The sequence below is a fragment of the Oryza glaberrima genome, chromosome 11 (genome assembly GCF_000147395.1).
Source record: "Oryza glaberrima chromosome 11, OglaRS2, whole genome shotgun sequence".
Classification (NCBI taxonomy): Eukaryota; Viridiplantae; Streptophyta; class Magnoliopsida; order Poales; family Poaceae; genus Oryza; species Oryza glaberrima.
This window is the reverse complement of record NC_068336.1, coordinates 8,469,070-8,493,822: the sequence shown is the minus strand read 5'-3', so window position 1 is coordinate 8,493,822 and position 24,753 is coordinate 8,469,070. Positions and strand designations below refer to the sequence as shown.

The following is a 24,753-nucleotide window of genomic DNA, read 5'->3' as shown; positions in this document are numbered from 1 at the left end:
ATGAGCTCACCATTGAGAGCAGGTACAATAGCAGGCTATAAGCCAGCTGCAAACATATTTTAAGAAGATAAATGAGGAGAGAAAAGAGCAGCGGGCTACAGACTTGTAGCCAGCTGTAGCACGAACTCCAAGACACAGTGTGTGTATAACAGGTGGGACCAGGTATTAATAGTGTAGTATGTAACTATTGTATGAATGAGCTATTAGATTGGCTATAAATGAATTGGAGCTAGTAGTTGGCTATACTATTAAACTTGCTCTGAGCTAGCCTAGTTGCTCCTAGCGGGCCTCGTCTGGTCCTGTGCCGCCTTATCGTCATGGCTCCTCGTGAATACATCAAATATCCGCTGCCTGGAGCTCTTGGATGAGTCTTTTGATGAAAGCCATCTTGCCTTCAACAAAGATGAGTTCCCAAAACTCTGCGATCTTATTGTGCACTGCTTTAAAATCACTGAGATCGAGTTCCACAATGGGGCTTGTCCCTAAGCTCGAAAAGATCATGTGGACCTTCCCGGGATGAACTCGTCTTTCTCTGGCATCGACAATATAATGCAACCTTCCGAGATATTGAAGGAGCTTGAGTTCAACGGCGAGTCTCTCCCTAACCAGGTGAAAGAAGCCATTGATAAGCATAAAGATAAAATTCATTATACATACTACAAATGGGAAATTCATGAGAAAACACAAGGGAACGCGGAAGCAAACTACACGGTGCGCCATGCTGCCTATTCATCCCCAAGGACAAGCGTCGGCACCGGACGTCGAGCTGAAGGGAATCACCATCGTGTCCCTCCTATTATCGGTTTGCATTTGGGTGCTCATGAGGTTTGGTTTGCTACTACTTAATTGTGTGTTTCTGTCTGCTATATATGTGTGGTGTGCATTTGTATATATTCTGCCTCTGTGTGTTTTGGCACTATGGTTGAGCATAATGGTTGTGTCTATGCTCATGGATTGGGACTTGTGTGGCTTTCCTATCTGTATATCGAGTGATATGTGGTCTCATGTAATAAGTGCAGTGCTTGTGTGTGCACATTTGATTTGTAAATGTACTATGTGCTACAATGTACACTACATATGCTTTGAATATTTGATTGGGTTCTGCAATGATGAAGTGTGTGGTTTGTGTTTCATGCATTCATGCCAATCTAGGTCCTTGAAGCTGAGTTTTTTTTTTCATTTTTAAGAACATGGAAGCTCTTTTAAAAATCAGTCGATTACATCACCATGATACAAGGGAAGGGAAGAAGTACAGTGCAGTCCTATTGTTTGCTTTCCTAGTGCTGATTTCAGCTGATGGCAACCAGATTTGTTGTCCTTGACACATCAACCAGACAACATTTTTTTTCCATTTTTGTGGATTTAATTTATATCTCGATCGGTTACTTTCTTTGTGACAGGTGTGCTCCTGCTGGTTGATCCTAATAACCATTTCATTTCCAATAAGTGGTGTGATCATGTTCTTTTTTCCAGCAGTCATGAGCTTTGCTAAATTATCATAGCATGATTACAAACTTACAATCAGCATATGGAGCATCTAGCCGGCTTTGCAAAACAATGTGATCTTGCTGGCTGTTTCTGCCAGTATTTACAGCCACCTTGGTACAGAGGAACCAAATTGCAGATTTGCAAATATGGAATACTGTACAGTATGTTGGCAGGAGATGTACAACATCGTTCTGAACATATAACAGTTTGATGAAACACAGTTCCCTAGTAGGAGCAGAGGCTGGGGAGTTTCCCTTCCATCATAAAAGAAAAAAAAAAGGAACACATAGTTCATGGCTCACAACAAAACTGAGGCATCTGACAGTACTTTCTGAAGTACAAAATTGCCTCTCCATCAATCGCCCATCGAGGGCAAACAAGTCAAATATATATATATATATATATATATATATATATATATATATATTTCCACTCAAGGTATGTCATTCATTCACTGTGTAATCTCCTTTTTCTCGTTGTTGTAACCGGCAGCTCTCCCTGTTCTGCCTGTCAAGACCGAGTCTGGTGCTGGACCCTCGTATTCTCCGGTGAGACCACGGTAGGATCGTGCCTTGAGATAGTCGATCGCAGACTTTGCTCCTCCTTGGTAAAGAACTGCATCATTATTCTGATTTTTTATACTTAGCGCCTTCTCTGTTACCTCAGCAAGTGCAAGCGATGTCTCTGGCTGTTCCTCGTTATCTGTGGGACCAAATGGTGCGGAACAGGGAAGAAAAAGGTAAAGGAATGCATCAGCCATGAGAACGGGGGTACTAATGCAGAATATCGGGTCATGTTATATGTACTCGGAAGTCGACAAATAATTAATTGACACGATCATTTCAAAACCCAAGAGTAGATGCTATACCTTCAAGGCAATTATCTTCCACATAGCCACCTTTGATAAAGGAAAATCTTGCTTCTTCAGTTGTGCTTGAAATTTCTGGTTTATCTGTAGTGATCAAATCCTTGAAATCTAGAAGATACTCTCCTGTCCATTCCCTTCCCCTGAAAAAGTGATAAATGTGATACTGCTTAATAAGAATGTAAGAAAAAATCTTCGAACTTGCATCCACATGAGGCCAGACCACCATACACAACTTAATATAAAGTCATGATTGATAAATGAACAGCACAAGTATGTCAACAGCACTATCGGAGGCAATAATGGTGTGTACCTGCTAAAAGCTAATACAGCTTCGAAAGGTGTAATGACTGGAGCTAAAAAATCTTTGCTATCCAATAGAGCAGTTTGGGCACAAGAAACATAAACAAAAACTTCACACTGCCATACCAAAAAAAAAAAAAAAGAATGGTGAGTCAGTTATCCTTAACATGAAAAGCAGAGAAAACATATTAGAACTCAGTAGCACCTCAGGGAAATTAGCAAGTTTTGCGGAATTAGGTCGGCCCATGACTAACGTATATGATTTCTTTCCAGCAGCCTTGATCAGATCTTTCATTTGCTCAATGATGTGAAGATAACCAGCTGCATATGAAAATGATGCCATGTACCACATAATATCATTTAGATGTAGTGTGTAATAAAGTTAAAAGACAATAATGTGCAAGCTAAAGCTATAGTGGCAGTGAGGTTCAGTGAAAGCATTTATAATATAAAAATCAAAACAAATAGACAGTTCAGTTGAAAATAAAAGGAATAGGGGTATGTTTGATCTGTCACCATTTTTAGTCATTACAATAAGGAAACAAACCAAACAGACTCTAAATACTTCTACCACATCAAAATTTGGTAATTCTAAAACATCACACCTAACACCTTGCATTTGTTAAGGTGTCAACCCAAGCAACTACCGCACGCTTCTATGTCACCAAAAATTGGCAGTGCCAAAATTTGGCATTACCAAAATTTGGTAAGGTTGGTTTTGGTATCAAACCAAAACAGAGTAATAACGGTCACACTACAACAACTTGATGGCTAGATGAGATTGAATACAACTTAGAAATTGTACGATCAACTATAACAAGTTGGCTTATTGTTGATCTTATAGTTTTAGGAGGTGCCATGTGGTGCACGATGGGCACGCTGAGGCCTTCAACAATGTGTTTCTCTGCATAATCACCAACATCTTATTATTTGGTTGAAGTTCTTTGCCATTCTGGCTTCTCGAATCAATGGCAAGGTGATCACCAAAGGTGAGGTGGGGTGATGCAGTCAGTGAGATGAGATGGATGTGCAACTTTATGAAGAGTAGGAAGAAGACAATGGAAGCTTTGCTGCCAGCGATTGTCTACTAGTCTGTTCGAATCTTGGTTGAAGGCACATAATGGGTGACCTAGTTGACGAGCTGGCCAGCTGACACAGCCAGTTTGCATGTGTGGCACCTCCTAGCACCAAATGTGCACCCCATTACCAAGTTGTTGTACATATTTTTTATTTCTTGCACTAAATCGCACCCACTCACCAAGTTGTTGTACTGTGAGCACAATTTACTTAAAACAGGTAGAACCAACATCGAAGTAATTGGATGGTTCCTACATAGGTCATGTGTGGAACTACTTCAAATCCAGTTGAATCAACCTTGGTCTTCGACCAGGTTGACCAAAGTAAACTTCAAATGTAGTAGAAATTTAGAGCCCACAAATAACCTTTTTTTTCACCATTCAAATAACACCTCAATTTCACAAGGTAGAGACAAGCCCAGCCTATATTTTCTAGCTCAACAACCTAACATAGCATAACGATTAATAATCTTGTGATTAGCAACATACTCCATTTAATTTTCTTAGGGGTGTTAATTTAGCCTCAGCACAAGGATTGAGTAAAGGAAAAGACTATTCTGACTGAGTGACATATTAATCAAGCACTGTTATCTGCAATTGTAGTGTCCCCCTTTCTTTCTCCAATACAACATTGCATAGTGCTGAACTGCTGGCAAATTTTGAATGGGGTTTGTTAATTCGTAACTTGACAGATTTAATAGGGTCAACAGTTCCTATGTGTACTTTACAATGGGAAACAAATCAAAAAATAAAACACGCCAAAGGAATACATACCAACACCCAGGGTCCCCACCAAAATGCCAACAATATTTGCATCCTTCGCCTTCTCCACAAGGTAATATCTGCATATACAAACTATTTTGTAAATAATGCTACAATGAATCTCTCATTTCACGCAAAAATAAAGTATTATATATGCTGCATAAGATGACCTGCGCCTAAGTATTTTCATCAGATGAGAGACATCCCTTGACGGTTGATTTGCTATTGTATCATACCTAACTGCATAATAAAATTAAAAATGTTCATTAATATTAGAATGCATTTCATTATAAAGGTCTCTGCTTTTAAGCAATTATGTTATGACATGATACTGGACGGATTGTACCTCCTGTCAGATCATTCATATGAAGAAGGGAATTAGAATAGCTACATTTACAATATAAAGCATTGACTGGAAGTTACATGATAACTAAACGTTAAGGATAGAGATATTTAAAGCCAAATGAGAATACAATAACTTCCAAAGCAAGATGTATGCCATGTAGTACTTCATATTGTCCAACTAATGGTTCGTACTTATCTTACGAAAACCAAAATAGATTCTAGAGGCAAACTACAATAGAAGGAAAACATGACTAACACAAATTCAAATAATTTCCCCACTGGCTATTGAAAAGATAACGAACCTATATCACATTTATTGAAGGTAAGCACAATGTTGGCAAATGCTGAGTTATCTTGTCCTATCCAATATAACAAATAGTCCTCCATATTATCATCTATGGATGTAGACCATGTTAGTCCTCCAAGGCCATACTTGCGTGTGGATCCTTCCACGTTGCAACAATTATTCACAAATGTCGCTACATCACTTTGTATAGATAAATCATCACTATGAGTGCTTCCATCAGATTGACCGTGTTCCACTTCTGCAGCAGAGCTTGGGCTCATAACTGAACAGAGAACATCTGCATACTGAACTTCAACACTGCGAGAATGTGATTTGTATAATTCCGCAACTACTGCTTTAAGATCATCCAATGCATGTGCATACTCTAATCCATAAAAAACCTGTTTGACAAGAGTATCATAGACTATTAAAAATAAATTAATGAAGATAAAAATTTCTAGCCATACACATCTTACATTAGCTATTTCATGGTCAAATATGCAAATAGTAACAGTCGATGAGTCAAATGCTCAATAAAAAAAACAATACTGAGAAGTACTAATATAAAACCCTAACCAATTACTTGGAAATAGGATAACATCCAGTAGATATAGCTAATTAATTAACCATCACTGTCTACACAACATACTGACAGGTAGACAACATGAGACACAAGCAGGAGCTACTGTAGGTCTATATCAAATTCGTGTCCACTGCATAAATGATAAAACGACAAGTTCTCGTTCATGATCCAATTGAGGTTGCTTTTAAGACTACCAATATAGTGCACTCACTTCTAAATATTTGAATCCATGAAAATTGAAGATGATGTATGAAGAACTACCCTATGATTTTTAACTTTTTTTTTTCACGATAACTGAAATCAAAGGAGATTTTTTTTTTGGTACATTTGATTTGATTTTATAGTGTAGAGGAAAAATTAAAGCGTAATGCCATAATTTGGCTGTACTTTGGTAATAACAAATCAGAGTTATAGCTTATTCCATGAATTGAAGCATAATTTTCAGAACATTAGAAATAGGTTTACCATACCAGGATGCGTTTGTCACTTTCTCTCGAGCACTCCAACAATGAGCGTCCACAAGCATTGGTATCCAATGGTGTTTTCCCAAACACGAAGAAAGCAGGCAAATTGGATGTTCTGCATTCAAATTTCTTATCATCAGTGGGAACAGAGTGTTAGTGCGGTGCACTGGAGCATTAATAGCAACAGAGAACAGCTTCAAACAAGCAGTGGAAAAAAATGGTGGGATTGCAGAACTGACAAACATATGAAAAAAAAAACTTTCAATTAATCACCAATAGTTCCCTCCTAAATTTTGAGCTGAAAATGCCTCTACTTTAGTCACCAGATCAACTAAGAATTCGAAATACCACTCCGAAAGTAATAATTTGGGATAACGGATTCCCCTACGGAAGTAATCTGTGATATGGATTCACATTTCTATCAGTGTTCTTTACAAGCCCCAAAACAGAGACTAAAATCTCCACAAACCCAACATATGTGCATCCAACTGAAAGCTAGCTCCAATCTAGAGGCGAGGAAGGGTAATGGGGGGGGGGGGGGGGGGGGGGAGGTCTCACGGGCTCATGCAGGCGTGGCCGTAGTGGACGACGCACTGGGCGTCGATGTGGGACGCGCCCACCTCGTCGACGCAGCACGAGTTGTACGCCGTGTCGGCCATCACGAACAGCTTCACCCCACCGCCGCCTAGCTCCCGCCGCAGCGCCTGCGCCACCGCCGCCGCGTCCCTGAGCATCTCGTCCGGGAACTTTACAGCCAAGAAGAGGAAAACCCCCCCTCCAAGTGAGCCAAGAACCCCGAACAACCAAAAAGATCATCGCGAAGAAAGAGAAACCGGATCGAGGCGGCGCGGGAGCGGGATTACCTGGAGCGCGACCCTGGTGTAGGCGCGGGCGCGGATGAACTCCGCCGTGCGGGGGACCTCGTACCTCGCGTCGATGTCGTCGCCCATGGCGGATGAGGAGGAGGTCGAGCTCGAGCTAGAGCAGAAGAGTGGAGGACGCAGCGAGGGAGAGGGGAGGAGGGTTTTGGGTCGCCGCCGCTGCCGCCGCCGGCGTGTGGTGTTGGTGTTGGTGGGTTTGGGTGTCTCTTTTGGGCCGTTGGATGTAAAAGCACGGCTTGGATTACTGATAGTACTATTCTGTGCGGTGTGCACTGGTTTTTCTCAATTTAGACCTATTAGAAAACATATTTTACAAATAGACCAAATTTCATATGGCACAACATAGGGCCTGTTTGGCACAAAGCTGGAGCTGGAGCTGGAGCTCAGCTAAACAGTTTCAGCTCCACCAAAATTAGAAGTGGAGCTGGGTGGAGCTCTCTCACAAAATGAACTAGAGTTGTGGAGCTGGGTTTAGGCAGCTCCACAACTTCACTCCAGACCTAACTCCTGGAGCTAAATTTAGGAGTTGGAGCTGTACCAAACAGGCCCATAGTTATGGTAGGAAACAAACACATCATACTACAAGTGGCAAAGTGTGAAGTTCAACCAAACAAATATATACTTTCTCTGTCCCATAAAACATGTCGTTTTAAGGTTTCTCACCTAGATTAATGTCTACTAAAACTGACCAATTTACCCTCATTAATTTGATTCATCACTACTGTGCACGCACTTTAGAAGAACCCAAGAATAATAGAGATTGTATTAAATAGTAAATGAACCACACCTTGACTGCCATGTGGGATTTGCATAAGCACATTGGAGCCATGGCCATAAAAATTACGGATGAGAAAACAATCAATATCATAGTTTAAACATTTAAATTAGCCTATGGAGGATGTGCTTCGGCGCCTAGGAGTGCCTGTCCATTTCTGAAAGTGGGCCACTTCTTTGATTACGGCCATGATGATATTTTTTCTAGGATATTAGTTGGACGGGAGAACGTCTAATTTTTTGGGACGGAGGTAGTATATGCACCAAGCCAAAAACCACTGTGCTGAGATAGTTCCTTCATGTCTTAGGACCAAGAGCCGCACTGTCAGGGATCCTTTGCGTCGAACCAAGACACACTGGCACACTGCAGATGATCATGTATGGTCCGTCTCAATAGAGTAGAGTCTACTTTCTCCATCCAAGAAAAAAAATCAATTTCTAGAGATAAATCTTAACATGCATTTATCTACATTCATCTTCAAAAACTATTATTTTTAGATAGAGGTAGTACATCGCATCACCATAAGCTGGACCCATGTGCCCATCAATCCATAGCAACCTTGATCCATGTCATTATTGCAAGTGCCAACAGGATGCAGCTGCTTGATCTAGTTCGGCTTCTTCTGTGAACTGCTCCATGCACCACACGTCTCGTCGCCCACTCTAGGTCAGCCCGACCACTATTGCTGAGTTGGGCCAAGTTGCGCAAGTCTCTAAACCAAACTTTTAGGCCGCCATCTTTGAATAGGTTGCACCGAGTCAGGTCGGTCGATGGAGGCCGGATAGCCCTTGTTTGCATGGCCCACCTCATCTCTCTCCCTCTTTTCTTTCTTCCTCACATGCCATTCAAATGTGATGATCTCCCCCATAGGATATCCATTCATAATAGTTTTCAGAACATATTTCGCAAACCTCATATTAGTTAACACACATGTTTATCCGCCATTCTCCAATTTTCTATAAAAATTAAACCAAAATACCACTTGGGTTCACAGATGTTTAGTTTATGGAAGTCTAATGTGGTTCATTCTTTTGCTTGGATGATGGATTTGGTTCCTTCTAGAATGATGATGGTGAAACCTTCCTTTCTCTATCTTTCTTCTTCTGGATTATCAAACAAATAGTTTATCAGATAATTTGTATATATTATGCTTTAGGATAGACAAAATTCGTCACAGGATATCCAAATATTATAGTCTTTGCTAATAGACATCATCAAAACGCGACTTGGCTTGAGCACACAAAATATATGGTAATTTAATTATTTTATTATTTTCAACCTGTTGTGATGAGGGATATTAGGTCCCGATCTTTCGATAGGTATTGATAAACAATCGATTTGGGCGGAGTCGCGACACAACTCGATCCGGTTTCTGAACGAACATGCTACTGAGCCCCGCAATCACAGCACCACGTCTCCTCTGGTTATCAACCATGCCAAAACCCGGTTGACCTCGCCGAGAAGGCTAATCCCTACATGCGAATCGAAGAACACAAGTAAGAACAAGATAGATTGCAACCAAATTGCATATGAATAATTAAGCACTCGAATTTGGGGTTCCACAAACCGATCTAGCGGCGAAACTGTTCTTGACAGAATAATCTAAGCAAAACCCGACTCTAAACGATGACAGCTACTGAATAAATGTGATTAGGGACGTCCTAGGGTTGCCCTAGGGCGCACACCCCCTTGGGCTAAGCCCACAACACAATTACAAGGCCCAAAACCCAAGTCAGATTCTGACTGGATGAGATACATGGCTTGTTTTGCAGATTCCCGGCAGCTCGGTAGGAATTTTGACGTGGGACCAAAACCATCTGAAAGTAGACTCCATAAGCTTTCCAACAGGTACTCATGGGCCCCAAAATTCCTTCTAGATCAGCGGCTAGGTCCGTTTGAAGATGATGTTGTCAGGAGGCCCGAATCCGAATCCAAAACGTATGGAACTTTATCTCTTGTCTTCTATGGACCAAAAGTGACGTGGTGAAATGAAAGAAGACTTGGAGAAGGTCTTGGTTTGGTCCCCAATCAACTTCTTCAATCATCCATGCTTTCCTTAAGCTCGGTCTCTTTTCTTTCGCCCAAGCAAGTACCTCTGCAAATGAAAACATACAAAACTCATTGTGTAGCAACGTTTGTTCAAATATATAATAAGTAAATCTAATGTAGAACATATGAACCTTTGGTTTATTAATACATAATAAGGTAGTCATGGTTATATCCGAGCTAGTTGTGTCCTCATCATCCTCCCCTTCTTGATTGAAAACCGTCCTCGATTTCACCTTGTCATGGAGTGTATTGTACTTATCTTTGTCTATCACAACATCATATACTAAACATTTCTTGATGACCATACGATTGGATCCTAAAATCTTTGTAGTCGAAAAATCACAACACTCCCCTTCTTGCAAACCAACCTGTAACTCATTTAAACAACTAGAGGAACTAGATAGATAATTACTTAACAATTCTATAAAGAGGAAAATACGGACAATCACGCGCACAGTACTCCCCTCATGCGCTCAGTAACGTGCGCACAGTATAACCACTCCAAAACCGTTTGATAAAAATTTCACCAAATCACAAAAATGGAAACCCGACGACGAGACGATTCAATTTTTCAAGGTCCCGGCAACAACCGACTAGATGAAAAACTGGATCTAAAACTAACGTACAACTCACACTCTTGAGTGATGAACCCTAGACCTAAGTGATGAACAGATGCAATACTCAAAACTAAAAATTAAATCTAAAACTAAACCAGCACTCGACACGACGATGCAATCTGGAATTCAACAAAGCAACAAATCGATTATTTATCAATACCTATCGGAAGATCGGGACCTAACATCCCTCATCAGAAATAGTTAAAAATGTCCATATTACCTCTCCCACCCATGTGAATGAGGTGGTGCACCTAGTTCGAACCAGATTACACCCTCACCTTTTTTTTTCTCTCTTACTCTCAAATCCTAGCAAGAGGCGAGACGGTGACAATGGCTACGAGGAAGGATGGGAGAGCAAAATAGATAGTTTGTCTGTCTTCTATCTCATGAGTTGAGTGAATATGAACTTTAATGGCTCAATGTTCTCCAGCAAATTACTACTCCCTCCGTCTCAAAATATAAGCATTTTTAGCTAAATCTGGATAACTAAAAGTTGTTATATTTTGGAACAGAGGTAGTACGTTTTTAAAGCCTAACATCAAATACCATAATTTTTGGAGGTACTAACGGATGGTAATATTTTTTAAAGCAAATACATATTCCATTCATCCCATAAAAAACATGTGACACGTTCTAATACTATTAATTTTGATATATTTTTCTCCATATACGTTATACTAGAATGTATCATATCCTGTTGTAGATTCGTTTTTTTAACGAAGGAAGTACATATTATACTCGTATAAGTTTTCATACTTTTAAATAATGAAATTATGTCATACTCATGTCCTTTTTTTTTTTTTGTCGATAAAGACGGGCAACGTAAAAAGTCAACGCACACTCCGTTGCCCCCACAGCACGGAAATGGCTTCGTCGGAGACCCCGCCGCCGCCGTCGCCGGGCACCGGCGGCGCGGTGCCGCTCGCGCCGGCGCTCCTCGGCCTCCTCCGCTTCGTCCTCTCCTCCCACCTCGCCGCGCCTGACCCGGCCCTCCCGCTCTCCCCTTCCTACTGCTCCCGCCTCCTCCTCGACGACGACGACGACGACCTGCTCGAGAAGCTGGCGGCCGGTCTTGCCCGGTGCGTCGAGGAGGGGCGGCTCCCGGTGGCCGCGGCGGCGGCGGAGGCGGGGATCCCGGCGGGCGAGGCGTGGTCGGAGGAGAGGGAGAGGGAGTGGGAGGCGGTGGTGCTGGAGAAGGGGAACGAGTTGAAGAGGGTAAAATTGCATCTCTGCTTGCTGCTCATTTGGTTGCCTTTTATGGCTTATTTTGTTGATAATATGAAATGAGAATGAGTGGTTCTTGCTTAAAAAAAAACTAACACGAATAATTCACTCCAATTGTCAAATACCAAAGATTTCAGGAGTCATTGGGGGTCAAGCATGGATACATATCGATCAATATTTTAAGACTTTTATTGTTTCAGAAATATTTAAAGACTTTCTGTATGGTACATTACTACATTTAGCAATTGTTTTTAATCTTCCCTTTTTTTATGACCAGAGAGGATCAGCAGCATAACTGTTCCCAGTGCCACCTTTCTTGTAAGAAAAACTGTTACCAGTGCCCATGGTTCACTAATTCCAGCACATATGCACAAAATTTGTCCTTGGGGCTAGTGTCTGACGTGCTTACTTGTGTAATACTAATAAATAGTAAATGGCAAGAATAAAGCCCAAAAGTACTTTTTTTTTCCTTTGTAATATGAATGCCTAGCACCCTTTTACATATGTTTCTCTTCTTATGCATTAGATGTATGATGCTGTGGAGTTTGAGTTGCATGTTCAAGAACCATACTTCACTCAACTAAGAGGTATCTCTATATCTTTGTCTTTGAGAAATAAAATATTACTGCCACAAATGACTGTCACAGATATGTTCAAGAACCATACTGTGGCCTTTCCAAAAATTGGAATCTCTGCTAGTAAACACCTCAATGGGCTTGACTGTTTGGGAGATAAATAATATTTGTTGAAATTCTGACGAAAAAAACATGGATTACTGTTGATAGAGTTTAAGCTTTAATAACAAAGAGAAAAGGCACTAGTTTTTTCAGTGTGTTTTATTACATTTCTATGTCAAAACTCTACAAAAAAAATCAAAAGGGATTGTTTGAAGAAAAACTCTCATTCGATCAAAACAATTAATTATTCGTGAAGATTTTACAATAGGAATACACACTATGAAAAGAAAATTCAATTTTCTCCAGCCTTCATGAAATACACTTAACTTTTAACATTTAAATTGAAAATTTGAACTCTGTCAAAAGTGCTGCCAGATTTTATTTTATTTTTGTTGTTTGTCTTGGTGTATTTCTATGTATCGCTGTGTTTCTGCATGCCTCTTTTCGGTTTTCAAGAAATATTTTGAATTTCCAAACTGTCAAAGCCTGTTGAAGCGTTAATTAATAGAGAATGGCATATATAATTACCGACTATTACGAGTAGTGGCATATTTAGAAGTCGCATAAATGAGAATGGGGCATTAGTTAGTTGTATAAATAACTTTTTTCTCTATCTTTTAGTTCCATGATGGCTGTACATATATTGAATAGAATTGGGTGCATCTTTCTCGAATCAAAAAAAAAAAAGATGCATTTTTTTTCCCTTCTGTACACTTTCACAACCAAGATCCTGCATGTCCTTAGTCCCTTTGCATCTATCTTTTTGGGACATGTGGTACAATTGCTGGCGAATTGCATAAACAGTTTAGGAGGTAGAGGTCATATAAGTTGCATAAATTTACAGTGTCATTCCCAGTGATTGCACACAAATAAACATATACTTTTAGTGCATGCATGAGATTAAGTAGTGTGGTGAACTTTATATATGTTACATTATATTTCTGATATATATAAACCTATGTTTGAATTGTTTTGAGGAAATCACTTTCTGGAACCACTTGTCCTAACTTGAATTGTATATTCCTGCAGCTGGAACCAAAAAAGTTGAAGGGAGGTTGGCAGCTGGTAATTACAACCGGTATGCACCTCTGAATCTAGAAGTTGGTTGTCTGTGTAACATACAATGTTGCAGGCGTGCAGCCTCTATGCTGTTGTGGTTATGGAGTCTCACATTCTGTACAGTATATTATATCATAATTTTTGGACATTGATAATGTTCACTAAGTTCCTAAATAGCCTTCAACTCCAGGACACACTGGAAATTTAAGAATTACTAGGAGGGCTTACAAATAAACTCCTAAACATGTTTTTCAGCTGGCACCACTTATTTATGTTTCTCACAGTTAGGATTTATTTGGTCCTTCAGGGCCTGTTTGGCACAGCTCCAGCTCTAGCTCCACCTCTCCTGTAGTTAGAGCTCAGCCAAACAGTTTCATCTCCACCTAAAATGGGAGCGGAGCTGGGTGAAGCTTTCTCACAAAATGAACTAGAGAGGTGGAGCTGGGTTTAGGCAGCTAAATTTAGGAGTTGGAGCTCTACCAAACAGCCCTCAATGTACACTGATATCCGTTTAATTATATTTTATTTCTTTCTCAGGATTGCAGAAGGTTCCTTGCTTCTTTTCAATAAGTGTCTCTTGCTTAATGTTCAGGTAATCTTATTTTTAGTATCTTACCATTATCCTCACATAAGGATGAGATCATTGTGGCTTCTGGTAAATAAAATAAGTGTTTTTTTTTTGCCTCTTCTTCACATGAGATGATTTTGGTATTTTATCAAGAATGATTTTCCTTTAATAGACGCATGCTAACATGCAAGAGAAAAATTTCACTATTGGGTTGATAATACATTTCGATTTTATGAGTTGATAATACATTATGTCAAAATAATCCTTCTTTATCAATTATAGTTGAAAGTTTCGTTTGCTTAATTTTCTTTCAGGTGATTAGAAAATATGCCTCATTTTCAGAGATGCTGCAGGCAGAAATGATCTCAGAGGTTCTTCCTGGTATTTCATCAATTGAACAAGGTAGTTAATTGAAATCATGTTTTTTGGTAGGGAAATATTTCAAGTAGTATTAGTATGTTTCTTATACTGTGGTCTCAAACTTGCTCAATGTCATGGGCTTTGGGCTGGGCGTCCTAGGCCCATTGGATAGGATTAGGGTTTGTTAGGATTAGATAAGGTTTGTTAGGATTAGATAAGGTTTCTTAATAGCTTATTTGAAGTTTTCATGTGTTCACTTTTAATCTGTAGAGTGAGTTTACTCTGAGTTTAAAATGATGATGGACCTGTGACTGTCAGTGATATAGAGCACACCAAAGCTCTATCTAGTTCTCAGTTAAAATGAATATAGTCCTGAATATTAACATATAAGAAGGTAGCAGCTTGGAAAATATTGATGCCTACTCTTATGTACATATGGAGAATAAATGAAGCGCCTCAACCTTAATAGTTTGCTTGGAAGCAACAAAGCTTAATCTTGGCTAGGAAATATTAACATAGTTGAATAAATTAACTGGGCTCCAATTGTGTACGACACCATGTTGCCTTCTTCATTTTGAGTAAATCTTTGTTGTGTAAGCAAAAGCAGACTGCACACCTGATGCATTGAGATCTTTTGGGTATTTTTGACAGTACTGAGTATTGTGTATACAAGAGTTACATTTGTGAAGTAACTCAAGTCCATTATAGCTTATGTAGAATTCAAGAATGATGTTCAGTTCTCATATGAGTTTTTTTAAAAAAAATATATATGCTGATATAAATGATTCTTGAACAATAGATTGTTTATCTGCGTATGCAGGAGTGGGAGTATATAGGAAATTCTATACGGAAGAAAAGGAAAGCTTATATGGAGTCTTGGCAATCTCTGTTTCAAAGCCAACTGCTCAACCTTACATAATCATGACAGAGCTTCTTGCTGTGAGGGCCACCTTTCTTGGTTCAATGCGTATCATTATATTTTTACCAGAACATTTTCTCTATAAGTATTCAAACAAATATTATACCAGACTAGTTGGATTCTCTAAAACCTTCCATGCCTTATTCATCATGTGTTTACAGTTTCTGCTATGAATATTAGATCGCTCGAGACATTGGTACATATACCCTCGGAACGAGGAATCTCACCTGCCTATTTGCATATCAAACTCAGTAGCTAAGAGTTCTGCTGAACCGGTAGTCATAATATGCCCTGTACTGTCTAGTATTGTCTTTGAAATATATATATAGTTCATTAGTTACCATCACTTGAATAATTATACCACAGGAACTTGCATTATTTCATTTCTCTCCTGCTTTTCTCACTTATCTCCTATAATTTTCCAGGGCTTGGGTTCTGATGGATTGGGTAGACTCCTTGGTATGGTGAAAACTGCAGGTACAGTTCAAGATGGACTACCTCCTCCAAGATCTGTACTGATATCTTCTTGCATGAAGCTACATCAACCAAATGTAAGTTCTGCGGTTATGCTTCTACCAATTTTGCCACCATGTCACAAGCAAACATCTTATCTCAAGAGTTACAAAATCTCCACTTTAGAAAATCCTTTGTACACTAAAATTGGCGATGTCTTGTTGTATTGGAGGTAAATGGTTGTTCTCTAACTGATGCTGCAAGGGCAATGGCCAAACATGTTCACAGGAGTAGCGATGGATGGTGGGGCAGCTTCCACGGAAGTGGTAAAGATACGTCCTAGCTTAATTCTCATCCAGTTGGAGACTAGCATTATGGCCATATAGTTCACTGTTCCATTTATTTATCTTCAGATGTAAAGAAAAACCAACTTGCGTCCGAAATCATTGACCGCTTGTTACGTGAATGCTGTTGGATGAATATTCATCTTACTCAACCCTATGGTCCTGTTTATGAAATCCGTGTGCATGAAGGTTATGGTGCCAGATGGTCTCAAGATGGCTCGAAGGTACACGTGTATTTTGCGTGATTCTGCTGGACTGTTAACCTTTTGAAGTAACAAATGATGCATCTTTAATCATCCTTTTTTTTTGTTGTTGTCAATCGCCTGGACACTGGTATATATTTTGATTCGTAGTTTGACCCTCTGTTATACGTCATGCTAAAAATGAAAGGTGTCAGAAGGTTAGTTTGCTCAACGGCAATGTAAGGAAATTACCATATTATCAAATTTGACATGAAGACAGTGTAAAAGTTTGTATAGTTCAAAACTTACCATATCACCTGTTCATTTCCAAAATTGCATAGGTATAAAATGTAGAATTTTCGGTAGTTTAGAATTAACCATGTCACATGTCATTTCAACAACCCTCAGTATTATTGTGTTCCTTATTATGCAAATGTAGAAAAGCTTTTGCTAGTTATCCTCTTGCAGTATCCTCCATAGATGGTATTCCTCCAGCTCCCTTGGATTTCTGAATTGCTGACGAATTTGCTTTACTTATAAAATCATTAAAAAAAAGTACTACTCTATATCACCATAAAGAGTTTGTAATTACAAAAGTAATGTCCTCATCCCACTCTACTTGTGCTACTCTACTTGCTTGTTAGCTTCACATCGGTTATTTTCAATTTGTGCGCAAACAAATGCTTCAGTTGACTGCTTTTTTCCCATAACTTATTTTGATATGTTCATGCATGCATGCATGCTGGAAGTTTACATTTGGTTGCTGCAGTGGGCAAAACCTAGAGCATGCTGCAGTACCCATGTACACTACATTACACATCTTGTAGTACCCAAAGCTTTACCTTTGTTCATGATTAAGGTACCAAAATGTACAGAAGTCAAGGCTTTACCCTAAACCATTACCATGCAAGCTTTGGGCTCCAATATTTCCAGTTTTACATCGGTCGTTTAACTGCCGTATCACCACATGATTTATTACAGTTTATTGGATTCTTGGAGCCGTATAGTCCAGAGGGCTTCTCGAGAGGGTGGAAACACTAGAACAAGAAGACCTGCATGTTGTAGAGTGGTTCTTTTGCAACACTTGTATATGCATTGTCTATGCCAAGTTAAAAATTTTCTTACAGCAGCTGCTGTCAAGCATTTTTGTACTTGTATTTTTTTTTTAAAAAAAACTTTGGTGTATTATTTTTCCTGGAATAACTTAGAACTGCATCCTGATGCTGGAAGTCTGTTAATACCAGAGTAGTTCATGGACATGAAGTTATTACCATTGATTTTGCTTGAGTTGTTTGCTTTAGAGAAAGCTGTTTTAATTTTTGGCAATTGTGTTGTTAGCAAACATCATCTTGTCACGATTCGAAACACCAAAGAATTCTGCGTTTTTAAGACGCTTGGCTCAGTTCGGGAGTGAAGGTTAGTCCCAACACGTAAAATGGAGCACCGGTTAGTGCATGATATATTAAGTATTAGCTAAAATAAACTTAAAAAAAGTTAATATGATTTTTAAAGCAACTTTTCTATAGAAATCATTTTCCAAAATATGCACCGTTTAGTAGCTTGGGAAGCTTGTGCACAAAAATAAGAGAGGTGAGTTAGCATGACACCCTCAATATCGTAAAATTAACAGACGTTCATCAAGGGCTCCTTTAGAATTCGAGAACTTGTTTAGGTAAGGTGCTACTGTAACAGTAGTAAAAGTAAATACCAAAATCCGTATGTTCAGAATCCACAAATTTATACAGCCATTTTGACTCCCCTATTATTGGACAACTTCATCATGCTGACTTCTTGCCACCGAAAAGGAGATTCCAACCGTACGCATTGCCTTTCTTTGCTGCTACATCCAGCCGCTTTGCACCAACCTGTATAAAATTTTAAATAATAAATAATGGAGAAAACTGTAAGATGAGAAATATTTCAAGATAATAATAGAATGCAAAAAAAAGGCACAGGGCGCCTCTATACTAGTGATCAGATACAACAAATAATTGACTCAACAGTTCAGATTATAAATTTCCTTGTGTATTGCTTAATGTTTATGATTTATTTTAGACAGCGCTAAATTGGTACAAATGATCATGTATTTGAGACTTTGTACAACAGTAGTCACTCAAAGAACAAAATAACTGTTTTCTCTCTTGTTTTTCCTATTTATCAACACTTTGTTAACCAAGTCTCGATGGTGGCAGTCTATAAAGTTGCAACTAGGCACACTCACATATATTATTTTTTTTCAATTTCCAGCCTCCAAGTCGGGACATAATAAAATTCATAGATGTGTAACATCACAAGTATTATGTGGAAGAATATGCACACGTCATTTCAATGTAACAAAATCTGAATATTTATGATATAATAGCTCAAATACCAAGTTCAAAAGTCATGTTGAAGGTCTTCCTTGTGACCAGAGGATATAGTTGTGGATAAAGCTTTACCACTATGAAAAGAAAAATGACTACAATAAAATATGGTAAGATAGGAAATACCTTGTCCATAAGCCAGAGACCAACCGTCGGCATGTATTGCACCAAGTACATAACCCCTAGCACAGGCTGCAAACAAAACCACAAAAAAAAATTCACAATGACGATATAATTGAAAAAAATGGTCTGTAAATATGAACCCAGATCTGCAGATTGTTGAAATAAATTATATGCAATGCTGGTAGTACAGTACGCATAGCAATAACAGTAAGGGGGGCTGCCATTGCTAGTGATATGAATTATGAAATGCTGTTGCTTATACATGCTTGAGGCTAACTTGATATTTGATGTTTAGGTACAGACAGTCAAGCATAGAGACATGTACCCATGAATCTGTTATTTAAGAGTAAGGAAACATGAGGCATTGTTTTCTACTTTAAAGTTGTAAATGATGATAAAATTCTGCCATGATGATAAATTTCTGCCATAGTACAAGCAAATAGGTTGAAAACGAAATAAACCTGATATGATATCCATGCTTCTTTTAGTCCGTGAGTTGCTGCAACAATTGTCAGTTCAGCGCATCTTTCAACTGGAACACGTTTCTGCAGGCGAATCATGGATAAATAAAAGGGACTAACAACCAGCTTTTAACAATCCGTAAAGCAAATTGGTTACAAGATTTTAGGAAAAGAGAAATAATGTGTCATAACAAGTACCAGAAAAGAACTATAGTAAATCTAGACACAAGATAACTTTTTGAGCTATAAGAAAAAAATAGTCTATATAAAACACACTATAAATTATTATAATATTATGAACCACATAAACTAAATTTGCTCATATTGAATCCTTTCCAACAAATAGCAATGCAAGTATGCAACGAATGTATATGGCTGAATTGGCTCCTATTGGATCGCACTAGGATCATAATACTGATTGAGCAAAGACCCTTGCATAGTTCCATGCCTTTCTCTAGTGAACCAACCCTTTTGTTTGTCTGCAAAAATCAAGAAAGTCTGTAGAAAATTGTAACCTCAGAAGATGGTTTTTGTGATGAAGAGGTTGCACCAGAAGATTGGGGTGCTTCGATCGGCCCAGGACAGACAACAGTAACCTTAATGCCTTTTGTACATAACTGCAGCAAACATAGTTGATAAGTTCATAAACATAAATAGATTGAACAACCTTTTTGTGATTTGCAACAAATGTTCAAAAAGGCGCTCAACGTTAGATGCTCCGCACTCCACAGGGCTAGCTCCTAACACCAAGGACCAACTTGACCAGGGGCTATATTTTTCTTCTAATGAAAATATACTGCTGTGCAAAGCCCTGGCAGTCCTTCCAGTAAAAAAAAAACTTGACCAGGGGCTTCCAAGCAATTAGTAAGCATGACATAAAAGAAAACAGAACATTAATGTAACATGCAACAGCACTAGAGCGCCCATGGCAGGGCAGCTGCCTAATGAAAACTCATGGTGGCTGCCTAGTGCCTAAAGCCGATTTTTAGAACACCGTTTGCAATACAATATAATAAGCATACAAGATATTAAACAATTGACAAGAGAAGGGTATATAACTGATAAGAAATTCCTTTAATCACAAAAATATCACACTAGAGTTTTGACAAAAGGGAGAAATAATTAGCCATAATACTTGGTTAACACAAGTGATTAACTCATATTCATATAATTTGCATGCTATGACAATGTAGGATTGTTCAGGCTTAATAAGAACTGCATAATATTCTACCTCAGAGCGCAGAGAAGAAAAATAGCCATTGAGGGCATGTTTGGAGGCTGAATAAAGAGCCTGGCCAGGTGATGGAACCTTTCCAGCTGCACTACTCATCTGTAAATGATGAATTAAGTACAGTAACATCCTGATGAAACTATGTTGACTAACTTCCAATTGATTGGTGCTGAATTGTAAAGACATACCACAACAAAATGGCCCATCCCTCTATCCATCATTGAGGGTGCAAGAAGGCGAGTTAGAGTAATAGTACCAAAGACATTGACATCAAAAGTAGCCTGCCTAACAAGAAACATTTTGCAGGAAGTAAGGTTGCAGATAAGGATACATGAAAGAAAGAAGTTAAACACAGTTCCTATACCTTAAGACCTTGTTCAGTTTCTTCCAGAGCCCTCCTTTTCTGCAATTAAATTTGTACATTCAGTAAGCATAAAGTGATCATAGTATATGATGCTAAGGGGCAGATATACAGCTTACAAGATTCCTAAAAGGCTGACAAAATGAAACAAATTGACCCAGAAAAGATATGGGCCATTGATTTGAAGGGATTTAGGAAGCAAGAAGAAATGAGCTTAATGATACTTACTGGACGCTCAAATGCTGCATTATGGATCATATAGTCAACGCCTGCATTGGAGAAGAGTGACTCTGCTTCATGTACATGCTCTTTCAGAGACTCTTCACCCGATGATAAATCCATGGGTAATACTTCAACTCTGCTATTTGGATGCTTGTCTTTGGTGTAAGAGGAAAACAAAGGTAACTTAGACTTGAACAGAACTTCAGACTTCCACTGTCCACTAAACAAAGATAAAAAAGTAATAGTTTAGATCATTTTTTCAACTTACTGATGATGTTATGTTTCACTCTCTCAAGCTCCTCCTTGTTCCGAGCAGATAGTATCAGCTTTGCTCCTAAACTAGCAAATTGCATTGCAAGAACTTCCCCTGATATTACGATAAACCATAGATAGCTTATTATGGTGAAATACTATGCAACTTTCACATTATTTAGCTTAAATAAAACATATGTAAAAATAGCCAGAACTACAAAATTGATGCATGGTCCATAGTATCATTGACCATACAATAGCACAATGGGACAAACATATTGATGAATGTCCATTTAATGTTGAAAACACTATTCATCAATAAAACATACACCCAAATGCTGATATTACTGATTTATGAGGAAGGTTACAGATTCCTGGTGCATATGTCCTCAATCTGGCTTAGTAAACAACTTAACTACAGAGAAGCAACAGAAATGGTTTGCTTATATTCAGCTCAGAGCATAAATAAACTAGCTTTAGCTTAGCAGTCTAGGCTCTAGAAACAATGCTTTTCCCATACAAGTCCTATTTACATATCTACAGTATCGATTTGGACAAGTACTCTGCCTATATGACCAGTGCAACTACAGACATATGAAATTTGTACAAATTGAGATATTTGTAGAACTAGGTAATTGGATTGAAATAACATCAACTCCATGGAAAATGGAAAGCACACTTAAACAATATTTCTATTGAAAAAAAAAACATCAGTTTGCCACTCAATCAGACACACAATAATGACATTATAGATGAACATGCCAAAACTTGTCAGACAGATACCCAGGAAGCCCAAGTCTATTCAATTCACCCTCCCCTAACCACACAATTGTTTACCAACAAGATAACAAATGACAGGTGTATCATATATCATTATCAATAAGTTCAGAAACGAGAGATGTATCGTATCATTTCATTGACGGATGCAACCCTTCTGAATTTGGGGAATAGTGACCCTATCAATAAGCAGTGCGTGCATCAAACGAAATGACCAATCCGTAGAACATAAATCGAGTGCCGTACTGGTGATTACTCATGAGTAAACAAGGTTTAACAGTAAAACCAAATTCATAGCAAATTCAGCAGAACAAGGACCGCACTCACCTATCCCGCGGCTGGCTCCAGTGATCCACACAACCTGAAACGCAATCAATCAAGAAAACCAAAAGCGAAGCAGGTCAAATCTAGAGAGAGAGAAAAAAAAAAAACACCCAACGAGAGGCAAATCACAAGAAGCCCAAGAAGAAGACCAAACCTTCCCGTCCACCTTCTCCCGCCGCGGCGCCCCGCGCGAGACCAGCGTGAAATCCCCTGCGCCCCGGCCGGCCCCAAAACCACACCACAAGGAGGATTGGATTAGTCCCACCCACCCAAACAAGCCGCTGGGTGTACTAAAAGAAAGGGGGAGGAATGAAGGGAGGAGATGGGAAGGGTTACCATCGACGGTGGCGAACTTGAAGAGGAGGAAGGCGACGGCGGTGGCGCCGGCGAGGGGCGCGAGGACGGGGAGGACCATCTCTCTTCTCTCTCTCTCGACTTCTCCGTGCTCGTGCTCGTGTGTGGTGTGTTCAGTCCAAGCAGCGGCTTTTCGATTTCGTCGTGAGCCTCATCGTGTGCGTGCTTTGCGTTCGTCAAATCGGGAGAGTATCAAGTTATCAACGGTGGGCGCGAGGAGATCGATGGATGGCATTGTTGGCATCATTAACAGACAAAAAAAAAAATACCAATCAAGGTTGACACGCTGAAAAATAAGGCTCGCCCATTTTGAATTTAGCTCCGGATAGACTGATACAAATAGGGGTGAAAACAGTACGAAACGGACGGAAATCATCTTTATCGTTTTCGTTTTTATATTTTTTTTCGAAATCGAAACCGGAATCGGAAACCCTGGATATGAAAACGGAATCGAATATTATCGAAACCAAAAACGGAGTGAAAACGAACCGGCGTGAATACGGTAACGAAAATTTATCGGAATAAAAAAAACCTTTAAACTGATAAACCCAATTCTCAAGTCTCAATGGTCAACAATTCATCATAAAACACAATCATATAAGTCCAATTGTTAAGTATTAACAGTACATCATAAAACACAATCTATGAAATAAATTAATAATGTTGTTGATAAATCCCAATGTAGGAAAAAATATTCTTATGTAATTTTATATTTGCATAACAAATATTTTTTTAAAAAAATAACAGCCAAACACCATGGTATTAACTATTCAGTGCTTAAAAAAAAGAATCCAAGGTATTTTGTGATTTCTAGAAATTCCGAGAAAAATTCCGAAAATTCCGAGAAAATTTCCGGAAAGTTTCCGACTGATTCCCAGTTCCGACGGAAACTGCCATTATCATTTTCGATTCCGTTTCCGAGAAAATATTTCTGAATCCGTTTCCGTTTCCCAAAAATTCCGAAAAAATTCCGACCGACAGATTCCGTTTCCGAAAATAGGTCCGGAATCCGAAAAGTTTCCGTACCGTTTTTACCCCTAGATACAAAGAAATAATTTAGAGAAAATTTTATTATGTAGGCATAGACTTAGCTATTATCATTCTCCCATCGTCCCATTTTAAGTACAATAATGAGTTTCCGCGCCCAACTTTGATCGTCCGTCTTATTTAAAATTTTTTTATAATTAGTATTTTTGTTGTTATGAGATGATAAAATATGAATAATACTTTACTTGTGACTTGTGTTTTCAGTTTTTTTAAAAGAAAAAATTAAATAAGACGAACGATCAAAGTTGAGTGTGAAAAACCATGACTACACTTAAAATGGGACGGATGGAATACGTATTAATAAATGTCACATTTCGCTCTTGTTTTTCCTCCCCTGTGCTCCCCCTTTCCTCCTTCCCGTGGAGAGCTTTCTCTATGCAAGCATGACTGGAGAGGAGTGGGCCACCGAAGTTGGATCTACAGACCTAGGCCCTATCCATTATTGGATCTGATCCAAGTGCACGTCGGCAACAAAGAACGATTGATAAGCTCATAAACACCGGTTTTTGTGGCCTCTTTCTCTGTCTTATGCTAATTTAGCTCACAGGGCGGAAGGGGGTAACTAGAAGTCTAGGTTGTCAACGGTATTGGAGGGGTGTCACCAGTGAAGCTTACGGATCTAGAGTTTTGATTGATAGTGACGTAGTGGCGAGCCATCTTGCTCCTCATGCGCATATACGTCATGCGATGTATCATCCTCAGTTGGTACTCATAGGTACCATGTCTGGTGCATGTTGTATCACAACTGATACATCCCAAGTATTAGACACAATATCTATAGGTACTAGGCCTAATATCTTTGGTATCTCGGCTGATACCCATAGGTACCAGGCCTGGTATCTACAAGGTATCAAGTCTGTTGCGGAGAGGGGGTGCAAGCGTGCTGCTTGGTCCGATAGCGAGCCGTTTAGCACTAACACCTCCTCTTCTCTTCTCCCTTCCCTTCGGCTCGACCCTC

The 24,753-nt window shown here is 39.1% G+C and overlaps 3 protein-coding genes across 6 annotated transcripts; 1 reads left to right on the top strand and 2 right to left on the bottom strand.

The window, feature by feature from the left end:
• Positions 1–1,546: 1,546 nt before the first annotated feature.
• On the bottom strand, positions 1,547–7,256 carry LOC127755929 (uncharacterized). The gene is made up of 10 exons (XM_052281537.1): positions 7,036–7,256; positions 6,731–6,918; positions 6,179–6,287; positions 5,142–5,526; positions 4,665–4,734; positions 4,507–4,574; positions 2,862–2,977; positions 2,667–2,773; positions 2,357–2,496; positions 1,547–2,190 (listed from the first exon to the last, which is right to left on the bottom strand). Exons 1-10 carry the CDS (start codon positions 7,120–7,122, stop codon positions 1,940–1,942), a joined length of 1,521 nt encoding a protein of 506 aa, XP_052137497.1. The 5' UTR covers positions 7,123–7,256; the 3' UTR covers positions 1,547–1,939.
• Positions 7,257–11,320: 4,064 nt separating this feature from the next.
• LOC127754552 (uncharacterized) lies at positions 11,321–17,537 on the top strand. 4 transcript variants are annotated; one of them, XM_052280121.1, is made up of 11 exons: positions 11,647–11,709; positions 11,996–12,036; positions 12,245–12,305; positions 13,425–13,473; positions 13,992–14,046; positions 14,337–14,424; positions 15,203–15,321; positions 15,727–15,852; positions 15,987–16,080; positions 16,168–16,322; positions 17,262–17,537. In XM_052280121.1, exons 3-11 carry the CDS (start codon positions 12,245–12,247, stop codon positions 17,319–17,321), a joined length of 807 nt encoding a protein of 268 aa, XP_052136081.1. In that variant the 5' UTR covers positions 11,647–11,709; positions 11,996–12,036; the 3' UTR covers positions 17,322–17,537. The 4 variants fall into 4 exon arrangements, with proteins under 4 accessions (XP_052136080.1, XP_052136079.1, XP_052136078.1 ...); XM_052280118.1 differs by lacking the exon at positions 11,996–12,036 and having other exon boundaries at positions 11,324–11,709; XM_052280120.1 differs by lacking the exons at positions 11,996–12,036; positions 17,262–17,537 and having other exon boundaries at positions 11,321–11,709; positions 16,043–16,080; positions 16,168–16,268.
• Positions 17,538–17,875: 338 nt separating this feature from the next.
• LOC127754553 (uncharacterized) lies at positions 17,876–22,928 on the bottom strand. Its single transcript, XM_052280122.1, has 12 exons — positions 22,731–22,928; positions 22,549–22,604; positions 22,398–22,431; positions 21,310–21,408; positions 21,048–21,196; positions 20,823–20,861; positions 20,647–20,739; positions 20,459–20,557; positions 19,743–19,844; positions 19,228–19,311; positions 18,770–18,835; positions 17,876–18,145 (listed from the first exon to the last, which is right to left on the bottom strand). Exons 1-12 carry the CDS (start codon positions 22,807–22,809, stop codon positions 18,059–18,061), a joined length of 987 nt encoding a protein of 328 aa, XP_052136082.1. The 5' UTR covers positions 22,810–22,928; the 3' UTR covers positions 17,876–18,058.
• Positions 22,929–24,753: the final 1,825 nt, after the last annotated feature.

Excerpts from the sequence above, each read along its gene's own strand:
- LOC127755929 (XM_052281537.1), bottom strand. The coding sequence starts at position 7,122 with ATGGGCGACGACATCGACGCGAGGTACGAGGTCCCCCGCACGGCGGAG. Across the intron at positions 6,288-6,730 it reads GGCCACGCCTGCATGAGCCC|AACATCCAATTTGCCTGCTT; the intron begins GTGAGACCTCCC and ends ATTTGAATGCAG. Across the intron at positions 5,527-6,178 it reads AAAGTGACAAACGCATCCTG|GTTTTTTATGGATTAGAGTA; the intron begins GTATGGTAAACC and ends CTTGTCAAACAG.
- LOC127754552 (XM_052280118.1), top strand. The coding sequence starts at position 11,359 with ATGGCTTCGTCGGAGACCCCGCCGCCGCCGTCGCCGGGCACCGGCGGC. Across the intron at positions 14,425-15,202 it reads TATTTCATCAATTGAACAAG|GAGTGGGAGTATATAGGAAA; the intron begins GTAGTTAATTGA and ends CTGCGTATGCAG. Across the intron at positions 16,323-17,261 it reads GGTCTCAAGATGGCTCGAAG|TTTATTGGATTCTTGGAGCC; the intron begins GTACACGTGTAT and ends GATTTATTACAG.
- LOC127754553 (XM_052280122.1), bottom strand. The coding sequence starts at position 22,809 with ATGGTCCTCCCCGTCCTCGCGCCCCTCGCCGGCGCCACCGCCGTCGCC. Across the intron at positions 22,432-22,548 it reads GGGAGAAGGTGGACGGGAAG|GTTGTGTGGATCACTGGAGC; the intron begins GTTTGGTCTTCT and ends ATTGCGTTTCAG. Across the intron at positions 21,197-21,309 it reads AGTGAAACATAACATCATCA|ACAAGCATCCAAATAGCAGA; the intron begins GTAAGTTGAAAA and ends CTTACACCAAAG.